Source organism: Oppia nitens, unplaced genomic scaffold (assembly GCF_028296485.1).
Source record: "Oppia nitens isolate AA-2021 unplaced genomic scaffold, nextdenovo-longstitch-racon4-pilon3 scaffold3_pilon_pilon_pilon, whole genome shotgun sequence".
NCBI classification, from domain to species: domain Eukaryota; kingdom Metazoa; phylum Arthropoda; class Arachnida; order Sarcoptiformes; family Oppiidae; genus Oppia; species Oppia nitens.
This window is the reverse complement of record NW_026533221.1, coordinates 6,572,681-6,584,633: the sequence shown is the minus strand read 5'-3', so window position 1 is coordinate 6,584,633 and position 11,953 is coordinate 6,572,681. Positions and strand designations below refer to the sequence as shown.

The 11,953-nt window shown below is 27.7% G+C and overlaps 1 protein-coding gene across 1 annotated transcript; it reads right to left on the bottom strand.

Moving 5' to 3' along the window:
- LOC128958785 (semaphorin-1A-like) lies at positions 1-6,142 on the bottom strand. The gene is made up of 3 exons (XM_054304718.1): positions 5,617-6,142; positions 1,830-2,193; positions 1-1,697 (listed from the first exon to the last, which is right to left on the bottom strand). The coding sequence occupies exons 1-3, from the start codon at positions 5,860-5,862 to the stop codon at positions 238-240; spliced, it is 2,070 nt and encodes a 689-aa protein (XP_054160693.1). The 5' UTR covers positions 5,863-6,142; the 3' UTR covers positions 1-237.
- Between the last annotated feature and the right edge of the window lie 5,811 nt (positions 6,143-11,953).

Below are 11,953 nucleotides of genomic sequence, written 5' to 3'. Positions count from 1 at the left end.
ATAATAAGTATTGTATAATAATTTGATGCATAGTTTGCATTATAAATATTAATATAATATTAAGACTTCGTTTTGTAGTAACGGTATGTGAGTTGAGTTTAGACTGTCGGTGGAGAACAACACTATAATACAGATCCCATTCATATGTTGTTCGAAGTCATAGTTCGCTAATATCCTCGTAATCGGAGTCATATGAATCACTGGTGTCGAGAAACCTACGGTTGAGCTGTCGGTGCCCTACAAATAGATCTTCTTCACCTTCTGAATGGGTTTGTTCTCTACCGACAGATTCAAGTTTTTTGAGTTCTTGTTTGTCGTTAAAACTAAATTAATTGGTTTATTATTCACCGGCGGTTGCGTTTGGAATGTTTCACTAGCGGCCAGACGGCCGTCTAAATACTGGTGCGGGTCGTCATAAGGCGAGCATATATTGGGGTCCTCTTTCCTGCAGCGCTTGGAAAATATATAACCCAATATGAAACCCAAGACTAATGATGTGATTACACTTGTGGTGACCGCCAATGCAAATGACTCTCCCGTATAGATCGGAGTTTGTTGTGTTGATTCCAAATCTATGACATTTTGATCGTCGGGTGCATATTGTGGCGGTAATTGTGGGTCAGGACTAAGCATTTTAGTGCTTTCCGTTGGCGGGGGTCGCCCATCCGGACATCGAGGATCCCAACCGTCCTCAACGTTCTGCACAAAATTATCGCGATTCCAGAAACGAGATCTACTACTAGTGCACTGTTGTCGGGCCAAATCAAATGCACAGTAAGGGTCTTGAAGAGCCACACACTCTCCACATGTTTTGGCCAAACAGTGGAACAGTTTTATTGATTTAATTTCGTTGTTCGACACGACCAACAGTTTTGCTTCATAAAAGGTGTGGTACACCAATAGGTTAGTGATAACAGTTCCCAATGGAAACACTGTTACTTCTTCAATAACTATTGGAACTACAGTATTATGATAGTGATGACCACTTAGCGCACCACTCGCTGCGTTAATAGCTTTAATGACACGGCCGTCATCAGTGGCAATGAAGAGCACATCAAACGTCTTGCCCGAAGCCGTTTCAATTTGAGGATCGACTGCTATTTGGGTGAACCGATACTTGAAACTAGTTTGCACTACAATTGGTGAGCTCCAAAACGCAGGTACAGCCATATCCATTAATGTATGCTCTTTATGAAAATTGAGTGTCATATCAGGCAATTGTCGCGAATCATTGACACAGAGACCAGGTCTGGGTTCGGGCACTTTAGATGATGGCACCGGAAGCCAATTTGAATCAATAGCTTCCTGACCTTTGAATGAACCGTCAAATGCTTTGTGGATGTCATCCATTTTGAATGCACATACAGCTGAACCACTGATACTATTTGATGGAGTAGTAAATACTCCGTATATGATTTGTGCGTTATGTCCGCCATATATGCCTTTTACCAATGATGTTGTCGATTGTATTTCATTGAAATAGAAAGGAAAATCTCCAGGAATTGAACAGTTGAGTCGTGCCTTTTGAAAAGTAGTCCAATGGTTGCGAAATTTATGGGGTCCTCCCTTGTCATTGGAACAAACTCTGGCTACTCTCGAGTATATCGATTTCCCACAATTCATATATTCAACGGCTGTCTCTCTGAAGAAGAAATATACATTTTGTTGGTGAGAGAATGAGTTGACAAAACTGGGCGCTGGAAGGCATACACACAAACAAACCAAGCATTTAATTAGTTGTCACCAAATGATATGTCATTTACAGTAATTGCTGTTTACTTATGTAAACATCAATAAACTTAAAGAGTGTGAGAGTCAGTGAGTCTTACCGTTTAAATGTTTTGGATTGAACTGTTCAGTCCTTAGTGGCAATCGATATATGAGAGGATCGGCACCATTAAAGCCGGCAACAGTAGCAACATATAGACTGTCGTCCACGAAGGTTGCCGTCGACAGGTGTGTCGGATCGTAAGGACAAAGACCTTCACCCGAAAGTTCTTTAACTAATTCAAACTCTAAACTATTTTCCACATATTGTCTACACTTTGGTTTGAAAGCATTAGTTCCGCATACAAACAGACCGTTTGCTGATCTCTTTGATAAAACTCTTATATAATTTTGACACAATTCATCCGACTTTCCTTTATATTTACACATTTTAATGTCATCATCACTGCTATACCATTGGAGTCTCTGTTTAAATTGATATTTAATAAAAATATTATTTTAATATTTCATTTTGAAAAATAGATTTATGGATAAAACAAGAGATGCTTTTACAAAGACTAAACTAATGTTGTGTTGCAAACCAAACCCCAACCCAATCCCCGTTATGTCCTAAAAATAACAACAACAGTGCAACTGATTGATGATTGAGATGGGGGTAAATGTATAGTAAATGTCTATTTCATATATTTGGGTGTTTTCTTCATATGAACGCTAAATGGCAAATATATTGTGTTTTTGGGAAGACATTTGTGTGATATGTGTTAGACTTGAAGCTTATGGAGTCAATTGTATTAGTTGTAAGAGTGTTTGGCCATCACTACAGTCGAGTCAAACAAATCGATACATACATTGTGTGAACATTCAGTTTATAACTTATGAGATAACAATTGTAGCGAATATAATGCGAATGAAAAGTTAAAATTTTTAAAACAAAAATTTATATATATATCATAAATGATATGATTGTATATAATTTATGGAAAGCCATAAGTCATAAGGACAGGGATGAGAGCTATCGACTCATTTATCACAGGTTTTTCATACTGTTTGACTATATATTTAAACCAATTCTGTTTTATGTATTATCTATGACTAACTTTTTGCTCATTTAATAAGGATTTGTGGTTTTAAAATCCCTTTTTAGTTGAAACCCGACATATAGTGCTTATATCGGTATTGTACTAATCTTTAATCCTCAAAAAAGTGCCACAAATGAGAAGTAATATTAACGAGTATTAAGATTCATAGCATAGGCACAGGGAATAAGTATTTAGCAAAAATATAGTAAATAAAAAATGGCTAAAATAAATGGTTAAACGAGTCGTATAGTCATTACTAATACACCGGTTATATGAACTGAAATGATAATAAATAAGGGAACCAGTAGTTAGTCATGTGTTAGTGTTTATCACACACTTGTCTAATACATATTCCCAGCATTTGATGGTTGCCTTACAATGGCTAACAAAAGGGACGTCTCGGTGCTCACCAGTCATTGAGCTCTGTTTGTGAGAGTATAGCATATACCGTATAATAGTTGAGCTCAACTACTGGTCCTTAATTCAGCCACATTTGAGGCCATAAGTCAGTCATAAACTTGAAAGTATGGGTAATAATGAGTAGCTCAACGACATGTGAGAGCGTAACCCCTGGTTTGACATCACTCTAAATGTATATATGTTATCATATAGTTTATATACAATGTATGCTATTGTATGTGTGATGTGTGGCCACACCAGTCATAGGCCCAGTACATCACTGGCTATAAATCATTTGATTTCAATTCAAGTCAGTAAATGTATAATACAGTCAATGTATAAAATCGATTGATTGCTTTGATAGCTATTGCCTTATAATACATGAAATACATTGTATATAAAATACATTGAAATATAAACTTTATATACAATAGTATATATGAATTAGTGAATATAAAATATGAAATCAAAATAAATCTCAATTTTGAATCATTTCCTATGAAATAGTGATCACTACTAGACTTGTCGTTGCCTAACAATGAATCCAATCATTTCTTCACTATATATAACATAACACGGAAATTACATTCAATATAAATGTCTCAATATATATAGTATACAATAGACACTGTATATAAATAATTTATATATATAAAAGAGTTGTCATAATCTTAATGCTCTTATTATTGGACACAACAGTGGGGTTGAGTTCAACTAATCTAAAGTCATCTAAAATAATGTTATTTCAATGGCATTGATTAAAAAATAATACTTTAATTTTGCTTTAAAAAAGTCATGCAAATTGAGATCAATTAACAATTTCGAGTCAATTGTATATTTGTATTTATATATAGTATACAAATAGTATGAATCTGTTTGTCAAAACAGTAATAATTATTTGTGTCTATATATGACTGCTTTTGTCTTATTGTTTGAACACAAGTCTAACACTAGAAATGTGGATAAATAAAGCTTTTATTAGTTGAGTTTTATTCAGCTATCGGGTAATAATATATTGAGATTAATGGATATATATGAATGAGAAAATGCCAACAAATGGTTAACTAAGTTTGATAGCAATGAAATATTGGGATAAATTCAATGTAGACGTCACTACAAATGTTATGAAACACCAATTTTTAGGGTTAACTCACATTTATTCAAATCATAGATAATTCAAACTACTTTACCATATATTATAATAAAATTGTAGACAATAGTGAGTATTGTAAATAAAACATCAAAATATAAGGGATTAAAAATTGCACTTAAATTTAGGTAACGCTTTGTGACTCCAATATTATGACATTATTTTGTTTATGTCATATAAACTAATTATTTTATATTATTTTTCATTTACTCAGTCAGTGTGAGATAGATCTCAAATAAAAGCAAATTATTATTAATTATAGACAGCAATGGTTAACACATTTGTTCGTTATTTAAATTTTCAATCAGTTATAAAATTTTTTTACTAATTTTATTATTATGATTCACTAATAAGTATTTTGAAAGATAGTAATTAGATTACAAATCACTTTTTAGGTCTGAAAAAAGTAATTATTTTGATAAAAGGTCAACAATGGTATATGTGTTGGTGTTGTGGTGCGTAACCAATGTATAAAATCCACGATATAATCAAAGGAAATGTTATTAAAAAATATATGATATTATTATTATAATTGACTTAAACATTACTAACAACTATATTTGAATTATACTCTTTAGAGGCGCTAAATATAGGCTTTTAAGGAGAAGTCTTGAATAAATTAGTGAATAATATGTTATAAAGTTAAAACATAACAACACATGCCATCCCTAACACAACCAAACCTAACAATAAATGAAATAACGTTGAAAACGTGCAAAAAAATAATTTAATTTTAATTTAATAAGTTTGGATTCAAATGATGGCAATGCGATAAAAAGTGAGCCCTTATTGCCACCATTTAATGGGGACAGACATCATATTGTTAGACATAGTCGACCCCAACCAGGGGTTCGGGATTTAAGATTCAGGTGTTACTCCTGAATATGATATATATAGTAAACTAATAGTCTTATTGGCCATTGCCTGGAAAATGTGCTATTTTTAGCACTCATTTGACTACTTTCAAGAGCATTGAATGGCGTCTAAAAGGGACGGGAATCTGGTCTTGTCTGGTGATAATAACAAAAACATTTTCCATTATACAGATGGATGTTATCATTTGATGGTAAATCTCAAGTACTCATATTAGAGAGCCTTCAGGTGTTGTATGGATAGTCTAAAGTTGTCTAAAGTATGGATGAGAGGGTTCACTATATTTTAAGTAGTAGTCAATGGATACCCTTATAAACCCAAATACGGTATAACCTCTTGAGCTAATGTTTGGCATCAGCTGTTGTTCATCACAAGTAAATACAATACCTTATTCTCATTAAGTGTCAAAAGACTAATATTATAGACGATATTAGTTGCGCCCACAAGAACTGAGTCTCCGTCCTGTTCAAGAAGTTTGAAGTGATCTGAATCCGTCTCATTCCCCAAAAACCTCTGAACATCCGATTCCTTCAGTTGACTGATGCGTCGCTTTGGTATCTGATTGTCTGTCCAAAGGCCTGAAGACAGGCCACAAGTCATTGATAGCAATATCACTATTAATGATGAATACATTGTCACACAAATTGGTCACCGATTTGAGTGATAACTCATGTGATTTGGTTTCAGGTCATAATCACCAAATGGTTGGTTGTTGTTGTTGTAGATGTAAATTAAGTCAAACTAAACCCAATTATTATATCATTTTTAAACAATCCATTCATCACTAAATTCATTATAATCACAACTAAAACACAATTAATATACAATTGATTTGAAAATACAATACAAAACAATAAATCAATTGATTATAGTTCACAACAAATCACATTCAATGCAAAATCATTTCTTATATAATATAATATATAGTAATATATGTTATGTTATGTTATATTCAATATAAGTGTACTATTTTACAGACAAACAACTCATATATGAGTCAAACATAACAACACTTGAATAGAGCTCAGAGTCAGAGCAACACTACAATAATGGCTGTCCTTTTGGTGCAAACACTAAACACAACACAACTGCCAAACACAACAACTGACGACTAGAGCGCCGCTCTCTATGTGTCGATGCCTTCAATCAGGTCTACCATTGAAATGTTAGACATATGTATTGAATGTATTACAGTATATAAATTTATATTATATAAGGATAAATAAAATATATAACATATACAATATACAATATACCATGGTCAATTGTCAATTGTCAATTGTATTTGCATTATACTAGATTATCAAATTATAATTAGTTAATATTAATGATTATAACAAACATTATCATTGGTCTACTTATACATAAGTTTGATAAACTTTTAAATGTAATCATTATAAAAAAGTTTAATAATCAGTTTGTTTTTCCTAATAAAACATTATTTTCAAATGATTAATGAATTATTTCCGGAAATTACATAAAGGTGTCCACCAAATGGCTAATTTTGGTGGTGATGTCATCCAATCTGGGAACTGGTTATAGACCCGACACTCCGCTCATCATAAAGTGTAGCGCAAACTCATTACTTATAAACCAATGCAGTCTTTTTACTATTAATAACAAGAATCAAGTTTTTAAATAAAAACTATTAATACTTTATATTTCGATTTTATATATATTTAATACAGTATTGCCATTGGATTTAATAAATATATTATTAAAGAGTTAAATTTAGTTTTAATTTTTTTCTATTAAGTGTTAAGCAGTACTGTATAATAATTTATGATTCATAATATATTGTTTTAGACTAACTCTAAACAATCGATTATCTCTAATAGTAATTTACAATATTTTTTGGCAATGGGATAAAATAATAATAGCAAGTAATGGTATGATATCATATAAGTTGGTTTCAAATGAGTTTACACTCATATAATGGCTGATATCATATGATAGTTGTTGTATTGAGTAAAACATTTACTTTAATATTAAAGTAAGGATTTTAGTGTTAGTCTAAAAGTTAGTTAACGCTTAGCTGAAAATCTTATATAAATATAAAAATTGTTTCTCACAAATCAAATACAGTATAAAATACGGTATGTTGTAATATACCGTACTTTACAGTACATCATATGATATAAGCTATAAATAAGAAACATTTACGACACATATAGATATCGTAATATTTGTATATTTATATTATAGAAAACCTGATTTTTGGTTGTTTTTTATTTATTTAAATGCGTTGAGCTTTAAATAAAATTTACAACTATTTTGATCAAACATTTACTTAAGAATATTTTTATATTCAACTAATTTTTCTAGTTTTTGCAATTTTTAAAAAGCTAAGCAATTAATTAAAATAAATTCAATGAGAAAATTAAGAAAAATTGCTATCAATAGTGAAAATCATGAATAAGAAGGACACTCGAGTTTAACATAAAATAATTTTCAAAGATTTAACAATCAATTTAGAGTCGTTTAAAGTGAATATATTTGTTGTTTTGTTTTAAATGCCATTAAAGTACTTAAGAATCATAAGTTGTGATTGAGAGTCGATATCATTGAAGTGTCGATTATTTACTTAAACCAGTGTTTTCTAAAATACTCAATTAAATGGTTAGAAAGGTCTAGACTTTAGGTTTTATAAATGCCACCAATGAAACCAACAAAATTAATGTAAAATTTTATTAAAAATTATTACATACTCTTTATTCTCTCGAGTTTAGACTAATAAACTCCTGGATAACTCAAGATATAATTAAGATTGTAAAGTCATAAATATATAATTTCTTTTTTATAATAAATTTTTATGATTAATTAAAAAAAATATTCCTCAATTTATCATTAAATATAATTTTTATTTTATTATAACTATTTTGGATAAAACGATAACTTATGCAAACAATGCTAAATAAAAAGTCATTTCAAGAACACAGAATATTTTTTAAAAATAAATAATTTATAAATTTTTGTATCTTAACAATATTATCAATTGTTATCAATTGTTAAAAATTAAAATATTTTTCAATATAAACAAAATTTAAAATGACATCTCATTAATTGTAAAACATATATATGGATCGCTATAACAAGCAATCATTTAATACGACAATACTGTATAATGCTTTGAAAACAAAGAAAGTAATAGTTTTAGAAAATAAAACAGTAAAACAAAAAAGTATCACAAATGAAGGCATTTTTACTTATTTCTATTGTTTATCAAATATCTACTATTTATTTATGTAATGATATTTGAGTACAAACTCTTTCACAGCAAACATTGTTTAATCTATAATATGATTGATTGTTATTTCATAAGCAATGCTAAAGATTTATGAGTGAGTGTGTGTGTGTGTGTGTGTGTGTGTGTGTGTGTGAGTGAGAGAGAGAGAGAGAGAGAGATTGGATGAAAATAAGGTTAGTTTCGAGAGTTTTCAGTTAGTAGTGTTTGTTATGTCTGTCCTCATGGATGGATGAGATGCGATCGTCAATCAATTTAAGCCAATTCAAGGACATTAAAGCCATGATTTTCTTAGTTATATTTTTGACTTCACTTTCACCACAAACTATACCTATAATATTGATATTTATATCCAGAGATCAATATAAAACTTAGTTTTAAGTTTAGTTATTAGATATACAACTATATAATAAGCTCTTCATCTCTTACTCTCTTTCATTGATAGCGTTTCCTATATTTCTATATAAATGAGAAAAATAGGCGTATTTTGAATCATATATATATATATATTTTAATTGGTAGTCAAGACAAGCGAGAAGTCAAAAGTTAAGGATGAGTTGAGTCATGCTTTACATCCGTTTTAGAGGACTTGTAGTCTCCCTGTAAGGCATACCTGAATTACAAGTTGTTTATTATAGTATACTGTATTATGTAGAGAGCTGTTGGTTGAAGAAAATTGATTCACTGCTGATATAATGTTAGCCAACTGTCAGATCACTTCAGTACTATTACTATAATCATAATTATATACTAAATCACAAACTAGTGTTAACTATATGCCTAACAATCTCAACACAGTTAACAATGATATGAAAACTAATAAAAATTATTAGAAATTAAAGTTAAAATTACTATACTGTGGACATAAAAGTCAAATTAAATCCAAACAATATATTCTTATATAGAGTTAATTAAAATTAAAGCTCATATTCAATCAAAGCTATTTATTCAGTCTATTGAATCTCAATCTCCATTTCCACTAATAAATAGTCGCTCTCTTTATATATCTCTTCCTCTTTGTCTTTATTTTTGTTGATTCCCACAAATGATGGCATATCTTAATGTAATTTATTTTGTTTTCTTATTTAGTCTAACATTAGATTTAATATAAAGTTTGACTTAGTCTACATCCCGAGCCATTCAACCACTTCTGGTCACTAAACTCCACATAAATACTACACTACTTAATAACATTAACACTAACTTTATTTTTATATTAAATCACAAATCAGTTTATATTAATAATTATAAAGTATTATAATTTATAAATATTTCTTATGTTAAATATTTTATTATTTAATTTATAACTATATAATATTAATAATATTAAAAAGATGTTATTTGTATTTTAATTAATATAATTATTATATATATCCATCAAATGAATGTCAAATATTTATAATATAAAAATTTAAAAACAATTTGTTATACAAATTTATTTAATGGCAAAACACTATTAATTTAAAAGTTATATTTTCAATGAATTCAAAGATCTTTTAAAAATAAGACATTTATATTGAAATCAAGAGGAAATTGTGTCTTTGTTGGTAAAATAACTACTGTTTGAAAAAGCATTAACATATAATATATTAAACGACCAAAATATCAAAACTTTTTGATCCTTGAATTTATAATAGAGCTTAACGTTCAAAAAGATGTCGTTTTAATGTTTTCAACTGAAACGTTCAATTGTTATGCAATATAATTACATTTTTCTTTGTTGTCTTATAATAAACAGCAATTTAATGCCCCACAAAAATTGTCAACAATTTGCATAATACATTGCTAGTTATAATTTATAAATATTAATATTTACTAAAATCTCATCTTATGGTCACTAGTTTTATATTACTCACTGTTTACTAATAAAACAAATAAATAATTCATGAGATATTCACTGACACAAACTTTACAGCCAATGAAGACAATTATGTATAAGCCTTTAGGATAGAGTACAGTATTTGTAATTATTTGATAGTAATGTCAAAAGTTTTGATCAATGATTTTATCAAAGATTTCAATAGAAGATTAATATTATTTAGTGTTTTGACAACAGAAATTGTATTAATTACTTAATAAAATGTTATACTAATTATATATTAAAAATTCTGATATTTTTTATTTGTATATTTTTCTTTATTTAATATAAAACGTGATATTATCAATGAAATATTTTTTCTAAACCTCAATGGTTTTAATTTATCTTAATTAGTGTACATATAAATTATATCTTTCAATATACACAAAAAAGGTTTAGACTTTATTTATTTAATTGCTTGGTTTTATTATTTTGTTTTAGAGTTTTAGTTTTTTAATAAGCAAAACATTAATATAAAATATAATTTTATTATAAATTTTTATTATTTTATAAAACAAAGTAAGTTTTTGCTAAATTGTTTTAACTTTAAAGTGTTGAGAAAACATATTGATATTATTTATTGTTTTTAAATCTGGGTTTTTATTACACTTTAATTTCACACAAATTTTTTCATTTAAGAGAGTAATTGAAAAATACTTTTTCTCACATTAAACTTGTTAGGAAAAAAACATTAATTGCAAATTTATAAAAAACATTTAACTGTTTTTCATGTTTGTATTATAAATTATAATGATTGCTTTAAAATAAATTAAATTTTTGCAACAAATAGTTATCTAATAGAAATCTCTAATAAATAGAAAAAAATATATAAAAACTGAGGCAACCCTGACATTAATTTTGATAATACATCAATTATATTAGTTTAGTTGTTAGGGTTATGTATTTCACGCTTTTTTGAAATTCATTATATTGTTAAATATATAATTCATTTATATATTTAAAACAAATAAAAGTATTTTGTTATTAAAATCTAAACTAAAAATATAATAACAATATAGACTATGCATATTTGATTACATTATTAATTTAGGAAACATTTAAATATAGCAATAATTGTGTTTCAAAGTTGTTTTTTGTTATTGTTTTTATTATTAAACATTTTTATCAAAGTTTATAAATAGTATAATGTTTTATAATTATAATCAAATATAAATTAAGGGTATAATCGAAAAAAACAGAAAAATATGTTTTAAAATTATTAAAAATAATGTATTGAAACTAAAAAGTTAAAAACTTACATTTACTTTAATATGTGTAATAATTATATCTGTCAAAATTATTATTATATTTAATTAATATAAAAATAAAAATATTAAATTATATTATTATTTTGTATAATAGATAAATTTTATTTTAGTATTGAAATACCATTTTCATTTATTTTCATTGTGTATTTTGAAATATTTTACGTGAAATATCATAATTTTAATTGTCAATTATTTATTTTTTAATTGTAAAGCTATTTATAGACGTTATCTACAATATTATACTTTATTATTTATAATCTAGTTTAATCTTATAAAAAATAAAATGTCAATATATTTGATCTTTAAAATAATAAAAAATAAATTGCATTATAAATGGATTACATTTACATTATA

Excerpts from the sequence above, each read along its gene's own strand:
- LOC128958785 (XM_054304718.1), bottom strand. The coding sequence starts at position 5,862 with ATGTATTCATCATTAATAGTGATATTGCTATCAATGACTTGTGGCCTG. Across the intron at positions 2,194-5,616 it reads TGACACTTAATGAGAATAAG|AGACTCCAATGGTATAGCAG; the intron begins GTATTGTATTTA and ends CAATTTAAACAG. Across the intron at positions 1,698-1,829 it reads CAATCCAAAACATTTAAACG|CGCCCAGTTTTGTCAACTCA; the intron begins GTAAGACTCACT and ends TATGCCTTCCAG.